Source organism: Platalea leucorodia (genome assembly GCF_965183815.1).
Source record: "Platalea leucorodia genome assembly, chromosome: 4".
Classification (NCBI taxonomy): domain Eukaryota; kingdom Metazoa; phylum Chordata; class Aves; order Pelecaniformes; family Threskiornithidae; genus Platalea; species Platalea leucorodia.
Genome location: NC_138826.1, coordinates 117,773,224 through 117,793,048, shown reverse-complemented (window position 1 = coordinate 117,793,048; position 19,825 = coordinate 117,773,224). Strand labels below are relative to the sequence as shown.

Sequence of the window (19,825 nt, the reverse complement as noted above, 5' to 3'; positions counted from 1 at the left end):
AATTTGGGAAAGATATAAGCACTGTTTTTTGTCAAAATCTAAAAGTATCACTATTTATTCTAATCTTAGCATACCAGAGAGGAAGGAGCTCACTCTTTCTAAACATGACAATGCCAAGGCTCTGTTCAGCATTCCCTTTCTTGGCTTCTCATGATTAATAAGCCACACGTGCATAAAGCACAGACTTCACTGTCCCAATTCCTAGTGTGGTCTTCTGCGCCTGTTTTTATGCCAGCTTTTCTGTAGACTTGTCATTACCCCTGAAAACAAGACCTGTCTCTGACAATGTATTTGGCAAACCTTCAGGATAATCTATGTTTTATGTTTTTTGCAGTGTGCCAGCAAGGTGAATGGCGGTCTGTACACTACCACTAAAGACTATCCGGATGAAGCTGTCCATTTTGCCAGAAGTCATCCACTGATGTATCAGCCCATCAAGCCTGTTCATAAGAGACCAATACTAGTTAAGACAGATGGAAAATACAATCTTAAACAAATAGCAGTGGACAGAGTAGAAGCTGAAGATGGGCAATATGATGTCTTGTTCATTGGCACAGGTAAATGAAAGAAAACAAGGAAGACAATTGATTTGATAGTGTTTTTTTACCTCCAGGATGAATGAAATTGTGTACAGTCCAAAAATAATAAATCAATGTAACATTCCTTTTTAACAATCATTCTTTGGATGACTGTGCCAGTCTTCTCCTTACAGAGGAGGTTAGTCATTCTAGGCATGTGCTTCACTGTGCTGATAACATTATATAGAAAAATAATGGCAGAGAAACATTTAAAGACTAGGAAGAGAAACTTAAGTATAGGATTCCTTTTTTTTTTTTTTTCTTTCCAAAAAAGAACGTTAAATTAAATTCCTGAACAACTGGCCTTGTTTTTAAAACTTCAGAACACAATTGTGTATCTGAGCATAGTTCTGAGCTGAGACCTAGTGACCTGAGATAAACAAAGGTGATATGATTTTCAAAAATACCAGTTCAAGTTACGGGCTTTATTTCACAGTTTATTTTCCCCAATTCTGGAGACCACAAGTCTAGCTGATACCATTAAAAAGAAACTGCCAGCTTCCAGATTTGGGTTACAACACAGCTCAAGGAAGGAAGGAGGAAATACCCAAGTTTCTTAAAAAGCAACTTTTAGAAGTTTTCTGCCAAGTTTTCTTGTCTTTCTTTTGTGCCATTTTCATAAGATACAGAGAGCTTGTTTAAAGAGGATTTTTAAACATCTACCAAACAAATATGATTAAGGTAAAATATATCATAGACCTGCCCTAACTCTAAGCAACCAGAGTAAAAAAACCACATTCTAATGTCATTTGAAAAATAAGAAAAGAAAATAAGAGGAAAGTCTGGAACTAGACAAGACTCTAGTCACATCTAATCTGTCTGGAAAAAATCCAAGGATTCATACATTCACATTTTATCAATTTAACAACAGGAGTGGTATCACAAATCATTTTGACCATTTTGTCTAGGAAAGCAGTTACAGTGAATTATTTTTTACTAATGAAATTCCTCTGATAAGCACATTTCAGTGTTGAGAACATTCAAAAGAAACATGTTTGTAGAATAGCAAAGGCTTATTTATATTAGTGCTGTTTTCTAAGCTTTTAAATGGCCTCAGTATGGTTTTGGAATTGGACTTAGTGTGGTCTAAAAACATTGTGCTACGTGTCACTTATTTCTGTACAGCAAACCTTATAATGGTGCCTAGATTTTTCATATTTTTCACTTGCATTTGTGATTGAGATATTGTATCAAATACTCTTGTACACAAGTCCTCTGTTCAGCAAAGTTGAATCCAAGGGGACTTAAGTGTGTGCTTTAGAGCCATGCTGGACTGGCACCTGGTGCTTAGTCTTCTTGAGATTTCTAATCTCAGGTGACAAGAAATTCCAGCATAGGAATTTGGGCTTTAGAAACTTTAAAACAAACCCTGCAACCTTTGCTCTGGCAAAGCTCCCATCAAAAAACTCATTGCTTCTCTTGGCAATATAATGTTAGAAAGGGTTAATCTTTTTTTATCCGAGTCCAACACCTGCTATCTGACATAAGTAAACAGGGTCTTACAGCCAAGCAGAAGTTTCCTTAGGGTAGCAGTGCAGGTTAGAAAGGTTCATCAAAGACAAAGTCTGAATATCAGGGCTAACTTTCACGTGTCTGTCAGCAGGATTCGAAGAGGGACTTACTTATGAAAATCAGAGCTCAGAATGCAATTCTTTTTACTGTTCAATCACAAAATGGATGCCTTTGATTACATATTCTCTTTGAGAAGTGGTGTATGACCCCAGTTTAATGGTTCCTCTTTATGTTTGTCCCTTTGATCTTTCACTGAACATTTTTCCCAATGCTTATCTGTTTAATATTTCCCTTGTAAATCAAAGGTGACTGAAAGTAACAGAAGAAAGGAAGTGATATTTGCCATTCTTGATGACAGATTTTCAGATTAAGGAAAGCAAGACTATTCTAATAATAGTCAGCAACACAAAGCTGAAGTGGTGGCACACCGGATGTGTTTTAATTTCCTGCAAGAGTTGTAGTGACGGAGAGGCTGATAAATCTAAACTCCAAAGCACCTTAGACTTTTTGAATGTGCAGCTTTTTTTTTTTTTTGGTTCATCTTCCTTTGATTAACACCTTCAGCTCAACAGCAGCTCAGTGTTTCCCTAGAGGAGGGCAAGAACTGAGGACAATGAGCCCCTGAAGGTTTTTGTACTCTTGCCTGGAGGAACAGAGCTGTTGCCAGCAATTAAGGATAGTTAGTAGTTTCCTAACTAGTGTAAACACTCAGATCCTGTAATTAAAGCTACTTTACACTCCCTTGCCTTGATGGACTCAGCTCCTGCCTACTCTCATTTCTTTTGCTGAAATATGGTCACCCTCTTTGATCCTTTTGCAGCTCACCAAGGGGTTATGACCCAGAGTTTGAAAAATACAAGTCAATTAATCATATAGCTCAGGGATGTCTCAGTTGACTCTTATTTGCCAGGGACAAATTGTCATATGTGTTTATTTTCTAAGAGTAAGAATCCTCCTCAATAACAGCAATATGCAACTACCTGTACATATCATAAATCTCTTTCCATTATCAGTTTCAAGAAGACATTTAATGTATTTGAAGGCCATATAAATGTTTCCACCAATTATAACCTTTAGTTTTGTTTTGTTTTTTTCTTTTTAAATTTATTCCCAGATAACGGAATTGTGCTGAAAGTTATTACAATTTACAATCAAGAGACAGAATCAATGGAAGAAGTGATTCTTGAAGAGCTGCAAGTATTCAAGGTGAACTGTGCTGTGTATGAAGCATATATACCAGTCAAATTTTCTGCAGAATTAAAATGTCTAAAAAATCTGAGGATAGTCAAATTTATAATAGTTATGTGCAAGAAATTTTCTAATGATCCAATTATTTTACAACAGGAAATCTTTATTTTCAACTGAAGTTTTTCTGAGGTGGAGTTATAGCCCAAGTACTGAAGTGTATTGCAGCAAACCAGGACTACTGTCTTTCTGTTTACACGCTTGGAGGTTGTAGTGTGACTTTTAATTAGAAATGTATTGCATGTTATTTAATTTTCCCTCATACCCATTTAAGTACTTAAAAGAGTGTAACTGTATGCACAAAAATGTGCCTACTACAATCTTGGAAGCTTAAATGAGGTCCAGATAAAAAAAGCCCAATCCTCAGAAAGAGTGAATCAGTTAATCTGTCTTTACAGTGAGCAAACCTGAGTGCTAGTGAGGCAAAACTCCATTCTGTTTAAGAATAACCCATGACGAAAGCTCAGTATTTGGTATGTGGCAAAGCTAATGTAATGGAAGTCTCTCAGCAAGTATTCATATCATGTCATGTTAGCCACATAAAGCAGGAGGCTAACCCACTTGCAACCATAGGGAAAACCCAACATCCAAACTTAGATATTTAAATCTGGTGCCTGCATTTAGGCAGTGTAACTATTGACTTGTTGCCTGGAGGGGGAAATCACAGAAATTGCCCCTCTTCATAAAGCTGGTTTTCAATAGACCTGTTAGGGGCTATGTCTTGCCATTGCTCCAGGAAGTCTGAGCAGAGGGCAGAGAGGACAATGGTAAAGAAGGAATTCCTGCTATTTTTATCTTATCTTCAATGAATGTTTTGTTATAAAGAACACTCTACTTATCACTCTCAAGTAGGACAAAAGAGATTCAGTGGTGGCAAGAGCTAATGTCATGTTTGACAGGGAAATTGTAGTGTTCCTGTGGCTCCGATAATCCCGAATTAAGTGTTGGCTGGTTGTTTTTAAATAAACTCTTTTAAAGCAATACTTCTGAAAGTCACAATTTCCTCGCATCTTTCTGTAGCATCAGCACTTAGAGAAAGTCAAAGTATCTATCAAAGCTGAATATAATAAGTAAACATCAACACTATTTTACCTAACTTATTATCATAGCAAAAAGATATTCTTTTTTCTAAGCAAGGAAATATTTCTTATTTTCTAGATGCCAGTTCCTATTATTTCTATGGAAATCTCTTCAAAAAGGGTAAGTATTTGACAAGTTTGAAATGTGAAGATTGTGTAACAAAGCTATAAACTGTACAGAGATAGACAGATACATAGATAGATGGACAGACAGATGGATGTGCATCACCTATAATGAGATCTGATCTGATATACGTAATCCTTTTATAATATAAACTTATGGTTATATGCCCCGTTTCTTTATGAAGCATTTATATTTTTCAATTCTAATGTTAAATCTCCTTAGTTCACACTATCATTCATATCAAAGCGAGTAAAAACCGATCTGTTTCACGGGTTACCGACATAGTAATCACAGTAGGGATTAGCTTGGTGGATATGGCAACTCACAGAAAAGTTCCTCGCTGGTAAATGCAGACAGACTTCAGCCTCATGGGGATATCAGTGCAAAAAGAGCCTTGCTCGCTCTCCCCTGTATTCAGTTGCCCATGAAAGGCAGGGCTGTTTGGATGTGACTCCCTTTTGAGTTTCTGCTAGTTTCTGCTTATATAAACACTCAATTTATTACTCTTGTAGGTAGATCCTCACCCGTACCATATCACAGATATCCGTACCATATCAGCATATCATCTCAGGATGGAGCCATTATAAACATCCCAGGATAATTATATCTTAATAGATCTTAGACATCCAATGCAATGTAGGTGCACATAAACATAGTGAAACACAAGTAACAAAGAATGAAAACTGCATTACTAGGAGGTGCGAGTGTTCCCCAAAACATCATTTTAGTCTTGGTGTCCAGTCAACTTGCATTCTTTCTGTGGGTAATGTAGAAAGACAAACTCCTCGGATGGTGATTCAGAGGAGGATCTTAGGTGTAAGTATTCTGAATTTTTTCCTAGATCAATCTAATTTTTTTCCATGTGAAAAGTAGCTCTGGATTGTCTAACACTGCACCTAAGTGATTACTTGGAGAAAGACTTCAGTGTCCTTTCAGATATTTGCTTACCTTCAGCTCTCAGTAAAATGTCATGGTCAAAGGGTTGTGTTGAAAGAGTAAGAAGGAGATACTGTATAAAAGTGAAGTGGTCTTCCTCCATTACATCCAGCTCCAAGAGGGCTTCTAACTCTACTAATTCAAGAAGTATCTGGAAAATCCGGAGAGACTTGTAAAAAAGCTGCCAAAGCAATCTAGCAGTTGAAGAATAAACCTTCTTGTGAGAAGTAAAAGTAGCTTAACTTTTTCAAGATATCAGAGAAAAGACTGAGAGAGAACGGGATACCCAAATATAAAATTTTACCCAATGAAGTGACTTCCTAGCGTATGTGTATAGGGATTCTTCAACGTTGATGGCAAAGCAATATCAAGATTAAATAACCAAGTTCAGCTTGTTGAATGTGGATAAACTTAATCTTGAAATAGGATGCAGTTTTCTGGTACTGAGGACAATTAACTGTTGCAATACATGTTAGGGACAGGGTTGGCACCAAGTCAGTTTGTCTTTAAAATGCTATCTGTAAGCAGAAGTATAACTTAGTTGAGTTTATGTGAAAAAAGTTACATAGCTTCTCTGTTCAAGCATTTTGGCTGGTCTCTTTTGACCTTGGAGTTTGTGAGCCTGTGGAGACCTCCATGCTAGCTTTGTCTCAATATCCTTATAACACTAACCAGTCTTCACTAAGTCAGCAGTACAATAAAATACCATGTTTCAGGGCTGAGCTAGTTATCTGCAAAGGCTGGGAAGGAATGTTCTTCTTTGATGTTCAGTTGGCTAGGTATCGGATGCATTTGCTCACCTCTGATGAACCAAGACTTAGAGTACCCTTTACCCCTGCTAAAAGATGAAAGAGAAAATCCCACCTCATATGTCTCATTGAGTGTTGTTCATGTCTTCTGTGACAATCACACTGCAGCCTTTGCAGACAAGAAAGAATTCCCCTCAAACAAGGATCCTAGGTTTCTTCTTCATTCTAGTTGGCAGATTGAGTTCCTGCTACTATCATCTGATTTACCTCAGCTGAAAAAGTCTTCAAGCATTACTGTTACCAGCCTCTCCCACTTTTTAAATTTCATGTTTTGTGATAGGCAAGCCAGACTTAATGAGCTGCCTGTATTTTCCATCTTTAAGAATTTTAAAATATCAGATTTTGAAAGCTTTTAAAGTGGGAATTATGGACTAAGTTTGGCCATTAGGATAAGCACAGCTTAAAGTGTTCGTTAGGAATCCTTTTTCTGACTGGTAAAACCATGGAAGTGAGCCATGCATAAGCAGTTCCTATGGCAGTGCACACTGCATATTTCTGTGTTCACTCAATTTACATTCACCAGCAACAAGATTGTTTCTCAAATCCCTGTGAATTCAATCTATTCTCTTCTGAATTTATCATGCCAGCAACTCATGAATCAGACTGACCATCTTTCACTTGATTTGAAAAGGACATTTATGTGAACTCAGGAGATTCAAAGTGTCTTAGCACTAATGCTGAAAAAAACCTAACCCCCTACAAATAAATATTAAAGAAGTAGACTGTGACCAGTGAATTTATAAGGAAAGACTGCACAGTACCAGCAAAAAAAAAACCCCAAATCTATCTCCTGTGCACTGAGGGATAACACAAATCATAGTACTACTGTGCATGTGTATATGTGACCATATTGTAAGTAGCCACATCAAGAGTTAAATTTACTTGATAACTCCCATTTTAAGATTGAGGTTGCTTATAACTTTTGCGGATTTGAACTTCTTTGTTTGAAGTCTTTCATGTCAAGGTTTTTTTTTCACAGATCTGTTAGGTGACAGAGAAGTGTAAAGAGGGAGGCATTGGAAACTATCTTGAGGAAGAAAAAGAAACTTAAAACCCTGCCTATTCAAACATAAAGCTTACAAAGCTGAAACTTCAGAAGGGAGGAAATGCCAAGATAAACTCGTTCATTTTACCTTCTTTCTCTTCTCTGTCCTCATGCAGGAGAGTTTAGACTGTAATCAGATATTTTCCTACAGAGTAACTCTGCCTCCCTCAGGGCACAGGCTGGATGCACAACTGGCATGCAGCACTAAAGCTAACATTTTTTAATAACTCCATTGGTAACAGAAGTTTTAGTGCAAGTTCTAGGAATTTAATCATGCATGGTGTATTTTTTTCCAGCAACAACTCTACGTTGGATCTGAGTCGGTCATAGCGCAAGTGAAGTTCCACCAGTGTGACATGTACGGCACCGCCTGTGCGGACTGCTGCCTTGCTCGAGATCCATACTGCGCTTGGGATGGCATCTCCTGCTCCCGATACTATCCCACAGGAATGCAGGCAAAGAGGTGAGAACTGCTGCTTTCTGTGATATCCTTTTTGCAAAAGAGCTACTACTACAGAGTTCCTACTGCAACACAAAGTACTTCGTATCTCCCCTTCATAAAAATAACAGAGCAGTAAAAAGATATGTTAGCTGCTAGTTTATTAGCGTAACCTTAGGGGATTGCAAAGGACCCAAATTAACAGGATGGCATAAACTGCAGTACCAGGAATATTTTTATGAATGAAGCAAAGTCACTTAGTAATTATTTGCAGTAAGTTTTAAACAAACCTCAGTTTTCTTACACATCTTTTGGTGTGCAGAGGAAAGATTCATTACAACATCAGAGACCTATTTTGGTAGTATTATACAGCAAATATATCACACTGCAATAACATATACAACAGATTTTCCAAAAAAAGCAAAGAAGAATCTGTGTTAATAGTCAAATACCTTCACCAGCCAAAATGAAACCAGAGTATCTGCAAAAACTAAGGTTAGGCTTAGGCTCTGTCCAGTGAATTTACAAAGACAAGTTACTCTAGAGGCCAGTTCAAAGCACGAACTTAATTTGAGTGCTTTAATTCTTCCCTTGGGGAGACTTCTCCTCTCTATCACCATTCACTTATTCGTGGCTCTTGGCCTTCACTCTTTTCTGCAGTAATTTCCTTCTCCCACGTAACAAGCGATAGGACGAGAGGAAATGGCCTCCAGTTGCGCCAGGGCAGGTTTAGGTTGGATATTAAGAAAAACTTCTTCACTGAAAGGGTAGTCAGGCACTGGACCAGGCTGCCCAGGGAAGTGGTTGAGTCCCCATCCCTGGAGGCAGATGTAATGCTTAGGGTCATTAAAGGTCTCTTCCAACCTAAACACTCCTATGATTCTATGATTCTCTCCCCTTCCCTCTCAAACCCAGATTCTCCAATTCAGCTACACAGATACTTGATCAAGCATCTAGAACATGCATATTTTAATCCAGACTTTTTCACAAGACTTTGAGTCAGCTTTGCCACTAGAGAGAGTAATTTCTAGCCTTAGTCAGCAAAACTTTGGTAATGTATAATTCAAATCCTTTCTGTGGCTTTTTTACCATTATTGTTTCTGCAAATACATGCTTATATATATTAGACCTACATGGACTGCAAGGATTAGAATGAATTGAGTAACTTCTGGAGACAGTTTTGAAAACCAGTGGAGATGGTTCAGTCAAAACCAAGTCACAGTATTCCAAATTGATTATTGTTTCTTAAGAAAAAACATGAAGTTTTTTGGTTTGGTTTGGTTTGGTTTTTCTTGTCCTGCACACCTTATCTTTTCATGAACCCGGATGACCTCAAACAAATACACTGCTGACTGTAGTCAGGCACAACAGACATTTCTCTGGATTTTTCTAAAAGATAATAAACAGCAAAAGCATTGGGTAACCCAACTTTTTGGGTAACGCACATTAAAATGTAAAAATGAGAAAGACAGCCAATGACTCAGCATAATTAAGAATCTCTTGGACTTATTACACTAAGGCATAGGTTAAACCAAGTCAGAAATCTACACTACTTTTAAAAGCAGGATTGCACAGTCTTCTCATGTCTCTTGCAAGCAGATACAAGGGAGGAAGTGGGCTCTGGCTGTCTGCTCAATGTGAGAAGAGTCTGGCTAAAATTTTCAGGCCCCAGATTAAGAAAGATGAGCAGCTATATAGTGGGCCAGGGAGATTAATTTCCTTCAGTATAAGTAGAAATTGGATTACCGCAATTATAAAGCATATGGGTTACTCATCTAATGATGTCAAAGCCATTGGAGGAGAAAGTGGGGTTTAAAAAATTTCCCAGCAGCCTGCTAGGACTGTATCAGCATTTACATTGTTCTGCAGGCTACTTATTGTCTAAGAAAAGATAAGAGAAACTCACTCAGTCCTGAACTCTGTTGTACATTTTTAGCATATTTCTCACGTAAGACAATTTCCAGAGTAGCAGCCCTTAAGTCCCCTGACACACGCATTTATCCAGGGCTGAGTGATATGGGCAGCACCCCAGGCACCTTCCTGTGCCTTACCTCCCCAGCATTCAGCAGGTCAGTCTCTAAAAGAAGAAAACGTTGCTGTTATCACCCTCCTTCTCTTAAGATAAGCACTGCAGCAGTGGAGAAGGGATTTGCACTCAATTGAGTGTTCTTGAAGTCTGCAAAACTTGTTTTACGTACAAGAGTTTGGGGAACAGCCAGCAAGAACTAATAACGTTGAGAGGGATGGATGGCATTTGCTTTGTTCACTTTAGCGCATAGCTGAAGCTCAGACCATTTTAAACTTGCAAGCTTACACTAACTGTGTGGTACATGGAGAGGCAGGGAGAGCTACTCAGGACATGTGTATGGAAGTTGTTTTAAGTTGCCTCCCGCTGGGTACCAGGTGGAGAGCACTGCTGGAAAAGGCAGGTCTCAGTAGATAACAAGGAGCTTTCTGATACCAGGTGACCCTGAGCAGGCAATAACCCTGCCATGGCTGCCCTGGGCTCCACATACAATTAACGTCCCAGAGCATACATGTCTTCATTTGGCCTTGTCTCAGGGCTCTAGATTTTTGCTCAAGCTGTACAGGGTAGTACAAGTAATGTGAGTACAAGGGGCACTGGAGAGCACTTGTTCCCCCCATTCCTGGCAGCCCTTACTTCATCAGGACTTACGGAGCTGTGCCTTACATTACAGCACACTCGAGCTGGCTTTAATACCACCACTATCTGCTCAAACATGACCTTCATACAGTACATCTAGGTGGGATTTTGACTTGTAAAAGCAGCCCTGCTAGTGCAGTAAGAGCACTGCTAAGAGCTCTCTTTTTAATTCCAGTCCTACTGGTGAAGAGTTGAACCGAAGCAGGGATGTGAAATGTGTTCTCCCCACTTTGATTCAAGTGATCTCTGCTTTAGATCCTAATGCCTTCAAGGTATAACAAGTGTTTAGAGAAACATGAAATAGAAAAACTAAGGCATGTACAGGATATAGAGAGAACTGCAGCATATATACAAAAAACCCTCTGCTTGACAGCTGGTACTAATTTGTTGAATTGTGAAAGCCTATATTATAATTCCTTCTGAATGCATAGCCTGGATAATTAGTTAGATATAGGATTTAATTAAGGACAAATAAAAACAGCCCAAAATTTCATATCTTGATGCCAGCAGTGCAGCACACTACAATGTCATGGTAGTTACAGGTGTATGGCTCCTGCATACTGCAAATACTTAAGACGCCAGAAGGAAATTATATTGCGTTCAACTTCCATGAAGTGCGCTTGAGAAAGCAGAGAGGTCCAGGACTTAAAGCAATGCTTTAGTTCACTATTACCCCTGCAATCTGATTTAGGCAGGTTCAAGTTTTATCTAAACAAGCACTGAATTCTACAAGTGAGATTCTTTGCTGTGCCAGCTCACAGTTCAGGCTGAAAAAGAGCTGAAGTAATTTTAAAATGTCTTTCAGCTTAGGTAGGTCTGGTAACCTGTGATTCTTCAGCTAATTTTAAGCAGCTGACAGTCACCCTCCTGCCTCCTCTCCCTCTCTGGCCTCTTTCTCCACCACCCACTCCACCCGGGAGCACACAAATACATGCTTCCTTTCTTATAGTTAGCAAGGGAGCTCCTAACAGATTTTTTTTTTTCCCCCAAATCTATGGTTTTTTGCCCCAGGCCTCCTGGCCCTTCTCACTGCCCGCCTCCTCCGCCTCCCTGCACTGACGGCAGCCTCCCGCCAGGGGGCGCCACGGAGCGCGGCCGCCGAGCGGGGCGGGGCGGGGAGGAAGGGGAGGGGGGAGGCGGTTAAGGGGCTGCTTTCCCCTAGCAGCTACATCCCGGTGCTAACCCAAATGTCACTCTGTCGTAACATTTGGTTCGGCAAACCCAAACCCAGTCTGCTGATTTACTTATGCAAACTGCAACGCTGCCTTTTCTCCCTGAGACTTTTCAAATTTGCCTCATCTGTCCCTGGGAAACAATAAAGAAACATGAGCATGATGGTGATGATGATGACTGTATTGCCTTCTTGCAGATCATTTTTACTAAGTTCCTGGAAGCACCGAGTTACAGACTGAAATCTAAATTCATGAAGTTATAGATTGCAAAAGGCACTTCCATAAATTCAGTACATTTGTGAGTCACTGAAAATTGTTTCTTATAGTAGTTTATCTCAGGAATTGCCTGGTATTCTATTATTCATGGAATTCTGAATGAAATTATTACTAAGAAAACATAACAAATACCAGGCTTACGTCAGTATTTGTGAAAGAAGTTCATCTCCCAGCATCTCCCTCTCTTTCAGCACCTCTCCCCATTTTTTCCTTCTCTTCAAAAAAGTAGCAAGTGAAGGCACTGGTATATGTATCTTCCCCAGTCTTCACACTCACAACAGTAAAATTCCATCAAACAAACATTTCTTTTTCTTGAACAGTTCTAACAACAGGAGAAATATCCTATCTTACAGGACCAGGATTTTTTTAGCTCTGCAATGATCTTCAGGAACTGAAGAGTAAATAGTACGTGCCTGCTAACTGTCCTGCTCCTGCTAGATAGGGCTGCTGGGCCTGACAGCAGCCGGGTTTTCTTGTTTGGTTTTTTCATGGCTAATGTCTATAGTATTTATGTGTATTTGTGCAAGAGAATGTCTCTTCTGAAAAATCTGTATACACAGATATGCAAAGCTGGTGGCAGCATTATTCAAAACTGACACTTTGCAGAGTTATCAGTAAGCACGGCTGCAGCATCTATACATTACAATGAGAACTCCCAGGGCATGATAAAGCCCTGTTGCTATCTCAGAATCTCAGGTTTTGTTTAATAATATGCAAGTATTTTTAGTGCTTCTGCCTAAAAGGCCCAACACAGTCCTCACTGAATTTGCAGATTCCCCTGAAACAACAATGGCAAAATGGTTCTGGTCTGAATATCAGGAAAGGTTAAAGCTGTCCTCTTGGTCCACCAGCACCACTGGATCAGAAGTCCATGTGGGTGACAGAACTCAGAAAATAATCACTGTCTACTGCCAGTTTAGAAATACGATGAGTAACATCCATGGGCAAGATCTTTAAATAGTGTAAATCCACATAGTATCAGTAAATTCAATTTGTGCCAAGTAAAAATTCTGCATTTTGTGTTCACATGGCACTGGAGAAAAGCAATATTTAAGTAGTAAACGCAAAGAACAACAAAACTGCTTGGCTTTGCTTGTTTCTATCATATATGACAGATACTGTACACATACCTGCTGTGTAAGATTTGCTGCATTGCATATTTCTGTTCATCTGTTATGTATGGCATTGGTAATACTGTGTAGAATTACTCTTTATGCCAATATAGGAGAGGTATCCTTAGTATAACTAAATTTCAGGTTGTTGGAAATACTACATCTGGCAAGATACAACATTCCAGTAGGCTCTTTCAGTTCCCTAGTAAGCAATTCTAATTTTATTTATCAGGACACTCAGAGAAAAAAAATGCCCTATAAAAGCACAATTCTTCTGGGAATGCACCGTACAATTATGTTTTTCATTATTTTTCTGTAAATGTATATAAAAACCCCAAAGCCCAAAACTCACAACAATTTCTCTCTCAAAAGCAGTTGCATTATTTCCAGGTCGCAGCCAGGGCTCCCAGGTTCTGACCACAGTTCTACCACTGCCTCACTTTCTAGGCATGGGAAAGTCATGAATGTGTCTGTTTCCCTATTGAGAAAAATGAGCTTAACAACTGTCTGTTACACAGACGTAATAAAATAAAGTATTTGCTCTGCGCTTTGAGATTCCCAAGCGAAAAAAATAACATGAGAGTGAAGGATAGAAGAACTATTATTCACATACATGGCAAACTGCTATAAACTAAAACGGAAAATTTCCTTGGCTTCCAGAGAGAGAGAACCCAAAGGCAGGCTAAAGGTCCCTTTGACTCTTTCTAGCACTGAATGTTGTTCAGTTGGTTCAGAGGATCGTTTTAGTATTCGTAACATCAGTGTAGTTATGTATAAACTGGACACGTAGTTGTGCCTCTTCCCCAGATAAGTGTGTTTCTTTTTTTTCAGACATGTGATTCCCAATAGATTGAGTAGAGAGAAAATACTGATGCATAAATGAGTACTTCTCACAACAGTGCTAAATTTTTAGGAATCAAGATTAGCTCCTTATGTTTTAAATGAATGCCACTTTAGCATAAACTCAACAATCTGTAAGCTAAACATGTTATCTCACACAATTCCATTTTTTCCCCTCCAGACGTTTCCGCAGACAAGATGTTCGGCACGGAAATGCAGCGCAGCAGTGCTTTGGCCAGCAGTTCATTGGTAATCTACTCACATGTGTACAAATCGCTAGCAAATGCCTGGAGCAGAGAGCACAGACTTTTCCAAGAGTATGAGCCAGACCATGATCTCACCTGAGTTTTTTTACTGGTGTATTCCTATAATAAGTTACAAAAGTCATGGGGACGGGCCCATGTCATCCCAGGTCTAAGAAGGACTTTGTTTCGATGGCAGGTCAGGTGCATCCCATAGCGTTCATGCAGTCCTGCAGCCCTGTCGTTCCGACTAGGGTTGTGGCTAATGCATCTCAAGGGCTTCCAACAGAAACACAAGTGGAAAGACAGGGCAAGGATAAAAAAATAACAGGGCTGCATCCTGAAATGACTATGAAATACTGCCAGGACATTCAGCCAGAAGGTGGGAATTGAAAGAGCTCCCTAACGCAGAAATGGGCAATGATATGTCAGAATACAAATGTGTATTTATGATCATTATCAAGATTTGTCCTAAAAAAAGACAGATTACTGTGTCTAATGTTGTTGTCCAAACCTGGGAAAGTGATGATTTCAAACATTTGTATTGGGAATGGCAAAACAGACAGAAAACAGTTGCCTGGACATCCTCAATAATTTGCAGGATAACACTCAATGCATTTATAGAAGAAAAAAATCAAATATAAAAGGTTCTTTTAGATAGATAGTCAGAGGAAAGATATTTTAGATATTAAATATTAGATAGATATTTTACCAGAGAAAACTTCATTAAATTTGGAGTCCATTGGAGAATATAGTAGATTTTGGAAAAGTATATTCCAATATTAAATATTAATTATACAGTAAGTTTGAAATACAACAGAGAAATCACAATTATATCAAACCCTGTATTTTTTAGGGTATAAAATTGATTGGTCTCAAGAATATTTTTCACTACTGTGGAATAAGATGATTTCATTAATGAGGCAATTGGTCTCCTCCAGTGAAATATCTAGCTTATCTTCCTCCAGATGTTTTGTTGGATGGAAAAGCAGAATTAAGTTTTGATTAATTTCATTTAACTTGTTTTTATTAGCACCCTTAGGCCAAAACTATACATTCATTTTACATTTATATAACATGTATATGTATAATATTAGTTAGGGTATTTACAGTTTTAAGAGTTTCATTCTGCAAAAGGTTATGTGCTCTCATTTTTACCCCTAAAAATTAAAATTATTTATTATATTTAAGCATGTATTGAATCCTCCTGTTTCACTGAGTGAAAAAGAAATAGATGGACTTTTCATAAGAACCAGGCACAAACAATTAGCAGTGTGAAAGGCTGAGATCTGTTTCTCTGTATATAATCTTAGCTGAATCATGGCACAATTTGGTCCATTTATCTTATGGTCATATCCTGTGAGAGTCTGAGATGATGGGAAAATTCACTTAGCAGGTCAGACCTTTACCAGACACTACTTTTCAGTCACTATCTGGTTGGATCTGAATTGAACTTCACTCTTAAAAGTAAATATACCCTGAATATGGAGTGTAACAAGTATTGGCAGTAACACATATTTTTAAAACATGTCTTTTCCTTCCAGGTGAAGTCTTGGAGAAAACTGAGGAGCGACTTGTTTATGGAATAGAGTACAACAGCACCCTTCTGGAGTGCACCCCTCGGACCTTACAAGCAAAAGTAATCTGGTTTCTCCAGCGAGCACATGAAGCTAAGAAGGAAGAGGTAGATATTCTTACAGCCTAATCTTTTAACTAAAAGAGCCTGTGCTTAGGAATATTACATCTTCAGTGAAAGGCCTGTCATCAGTTGCTGAAGTGTACATGGGTGTAAGGCAAAATTGTAATGTTCGCCTGCTCTCTTGAATTAATAGACCTGATAATTTCATCTGGTGTTTGCATTCAGCATCTTGAATGCAGATGTTAGAAATGTAGCGAAACTTGATTTAAGATCTCAAAACAAAAGAGAATCCAATACTTCTCTTGGTATGTTATTGCAGAGGTGAAATGTGTACATATTACTCCCAATGTTACTCTAGTTTAACATCTATTCATTCTTGCTGCCTCATCCATTACATTACAGAACCTTTTAAAAATGGGTGTTGGTGGATTCTCTTCCTCTTTTACATATATTTCCCTATTATGAAAGTGCTTCATAAGTGTTACTATATTTATTCCTCAATACTTCTCTGATATATGTGAGTGTAGCTATCCCCACTTAGTATGTGGAAGGACATAGGGAGAAACACCTCAGACCACCAAAGGATAAGGATGGTTCCCTTACTGCCTAGCAGCTAGGCTCTACCATGAATGTGAGACTCCAGGTTAGCCATAGACATCTGCAGATCTCTGGAGTGAGATTCATCTGATAGTAAATGTGGACATTTATAATAAAGAGATCTACCTCAGAGCTAGTTGATGTAGGCTGCTTTTGAAGTCAGACTAGATGGTGTTGCAGTTATAGCCAGGCATCACCTCATGCTTAACTAGACAGCTTCATCTGGACAGGTAAAAAATGACTAGCAAATCACTGAATACAAAAATAACCAAGGATGCCACATTCTGCTTGAAATATCTAAAATTAAGCAAGATGAATGCCATCTCCACTTCAGGCACATTTTTGCCTGAAGTTTTGTCCAAGTCTCAAATCTCTACATGGATTTTCACATTTGGTATTCCCTCATGTATTTAGCTGGAAGATCCCTATCTATGCATAATCATTCTTATAACAGAACTATTAACCAGGTCTTTCACAAAAGGTAGTGAACTGTGAGGGAGGGAGGATATCGTATTATATGCACATCCCATTAGACCCAGTAGCTCAGATACTGGACACCAGGAGTGTACATTTGAACAGACTCTAACCTTCCAGTATGTCTTTATACTACTAGGATTAATTTGTTTTAATGTTTCCCCCACAAGTTATTCTATTTTTCATTAATAAATATATAGTAATTAGAAAAAGACAATTACAAGCAGAGAAAATTAGAATAATATAGTCATAGAATGACAAAGTGGTTTGGGTTGGAAGGGACCTTGAAAGGTCATCTAGTCCAACCTCTCTGCCATGGGCAGGGACATCTTTCACTAGATCAGGTTGCTCAAAGCCCCGTCCAACCTGACCTTGAACTCTTCCAGTGATGGAGCAGCCACAACTTCTCTGGGCAACCTGTTCCACTGTCTTACCACCCTCATCGTGAAACATTTCTTCCTTATGTCCAATCTAAATCTACCCTCTTTCAGTTTAAAACCATTGCCCCTTGTCATATCACTACAGGCCCTGGTAAAAAGTGTCTCCATCTTTCTTATAGACCTCCTTTATGCATTGAAAGGACGCAATAAGGTCTCCCCGGAGCCTTCTCTTCCCCAGGTTGAACACCCACAACTCTCTCAGCTTTTCTCCATAGGAGAGGTGTTCCAGCCCTCTGGTCATTTTTATGGCCCTCCTCTGGACCCGCTCCAACAGGTCCATGTCTTTCCTGTGCTGAGGACCCCAGAGCTGGATGCAGTACTGCAGGTGGGGTCTCACCAGAGCAGAGTAGAGGGGCAGAATCCCCTCCCTCGCCCTGCTGGCCACGCTTCTTGTGGTGTAGCCCAGGATATGGTTGGCCTGCTGGGCTGCATGAGCACATTGCCGGCTTATTTCCAATTTCCCATCCACCAGTATCCCCAGGTCCTTCTCTGCAAGGCTTCTCTCAATCTATTCATCACATAGTACTTCTCTTCTGCTTTATATTCAGCATCTTATTGTTAAATAGAAAGATGGAGATTCCATTCTCCTGGGCATTTCTGCTGGCTGGATTCAACAGCTCAGTGCTCCCTGCTTGCTAGCAGCTGCAAATGCATCGTAGCTAATAACCTAGCTCTCGGGAGCTGTAGGGAGAACTCAAACACCAAACTCAGAACTGAGGCTTTAACAGCTCAATGGTCCTGCAGCTAGATATACAAATATCTATGAGTGTCACCTCAAAAACATTTGTCAATATATAAGAGCATTCACAGGGACAGTTATTGCAGGTCATCTGGCAAATGCCCATTTGTTTTCCATCCAGTAGTTTATTTGCATGCCTCAACCTTCTTTCCCTCTATGACTGAGCCACAAGTGACTAATCCATGCTGGGAAAACAGGAAATTATCTGCTCCACTATCTGTTCTACCATGCTTGCCAGATTCTCTAGATCGCTTTCCTTTCACAGTTCAACTTCTTAACTTCAAATAAATATTTTCATTACTTAAAAACTGTGAATTAAAGGGTCATGGATCCCTAATCTTCCTCTCAAAAAGTAATATTATATTCATGAAAGTACATTTCAGAAGTTATTGCACTGATTTAATGTAATAGTAAAGGCTGTGCTTTATAAGTGCGTCAATTTGTTTTTTAGGTGAAGACAGATGATAGAATAATCAAAATGGACCTTGGCCTCTTATTCCTGAAGCTGCATCGGCTGGATGCAGGGACCTATTTTTGTCAGACAGTGGAACACAGCATTGTTCACACTGTCAGGAAAATCACCCTGGAAGTAGTCGAGGAAGAACGTGTAGATGAAATGTTCAATAAAGACTATGAGGAGGAGATACCTCACAAAATGCCATGTCCAATGCAGAGCAGTATACCTCAGGCATCAAAGCCATGGTACAAGGAATTTCTTCAACTAATAGGTTACAGCAACTTCCAGAGGGTGGAGGAATATTGTGAAAAAGTGTGGTGTACAGATAAGAAGAGAAAAAAGCTGAAAATGTCTCCATCCAAGTGGAAATATGCCAGCCCTCAGGAGAAGAAGGCAAGGATCAGGCCAGAGCATTACCGGTTGCCCAGGAACATAGCTGACTCTTGATGGACAAAAATCCATCTACTGTTTCTGGGCGAAATTTTATTTGAACTTAAGTAAGAGGGAGAAATCAGTCTTGGGTTTAGTAAATGACGCAGGTTTATATATATATAAAATATTGGGACTGAAAACAAAAATGCTATGGTAAGTTATACTGTACACTCATGATGACTGTTTAGAAGCATTTTAAACAAAATCTTCTTAACTATTTGATTCGAAGTAGGTCAATGCAATCAGAGTTTTGCATTAGGGAGGAATTGACAATCTTCAGACTTTGAGTGCTTGAATCAGTTTCCTGTGTGGACCATGCTTGCGCTGTATATTGTTGCATATGATGGCATATTTAAGCAAACTCAAATAGCTAAACATTCACAAATGGATGAAAAATATAACACATATTTTCTTTGTTTCACAAATTTCTCATGCTTCTGAAAGTGGCACATGTTAAGATCTTTCCTTTTGATTGTGACCTGTCTGAGTTTATCACTGAGAACAATGGGTTGTGTTAATACAGTGTACTGCTATTTCTAATGATAATGAAGGGAAATCCTATTTACTTCCCACCATTTTTTGTCTTATCAGTCATTTATGAAGCACAGTGTGCTCTCACAGCTAAATAATATTGCCTAGTAACTTGATGTAAGTCAAATGCATGCTGAGAACACAAACAGAATGAAATTCTTCAACTTAGCTATATAAAAGTTGGAATAATGGTTTAAATAGAAAACGGGTCTATCCTGTCGCTAGTAATGGACATTGCCTTAGTAATGACACGAATTAAGGGGGTGCCCTCTTGTGGCAAAACAAAGCAAAATCCGATATTATCATTATTTTCTGAAGAAATGTGTATAGTGAAGAAGTATTACCAAGATCCACAGCTGGTTTGTTTTCAGCACACACTTCTATTCTCCATGTGCTAAATCCACACATTCAGAAGGCAGTGTTGGAAGTCATTTATGCTGGA

At 39.0% G+C, this 19,825-nt stretch overlaps 1 protein-coding gene across 1 annotated transcript in view; it reads left to right on the top strand.

Moving 5' to 3' along the window:
• SEMA3E (semaphorin 3E) overlaps positions 1-18,867 on the top strand; it is a gene marked incomplete at its 3' end in the record, with an annotated part of 151,396 nt that extends 132,529 nt beyond the window's left edge. The window contains exons 11-17 of the mRNA XM_082308848.1: positions 335-557; positions 3,205-3,296; positions 4,494-4,535; positions 7,625-7,791; positions 14,014-14,081; positions 15,619-15,758; positions 18,415-18,867. Of these exons, the coding sequence (XP_082164974.1) occupies positions 335-557; positions 3,205-3,296; positions 4,494-4,535; positions 7,625-7,791; positions 14,014-14,081; positions 15,619-15,758; positions 18,415-18,867 (1,185 nt within the window). The remainder of the gene's footprint in view (positions 1-334; positions 558-3,204; positions 3,297-4,493; positions 4,536-7,624; positions 7,792-14,013; positions 14,082-15,618; positions 15,759-18,414) is intronic.
• Between the last annotated feature and the right edge of the window lie 958 nt (positions 18,868-19,825).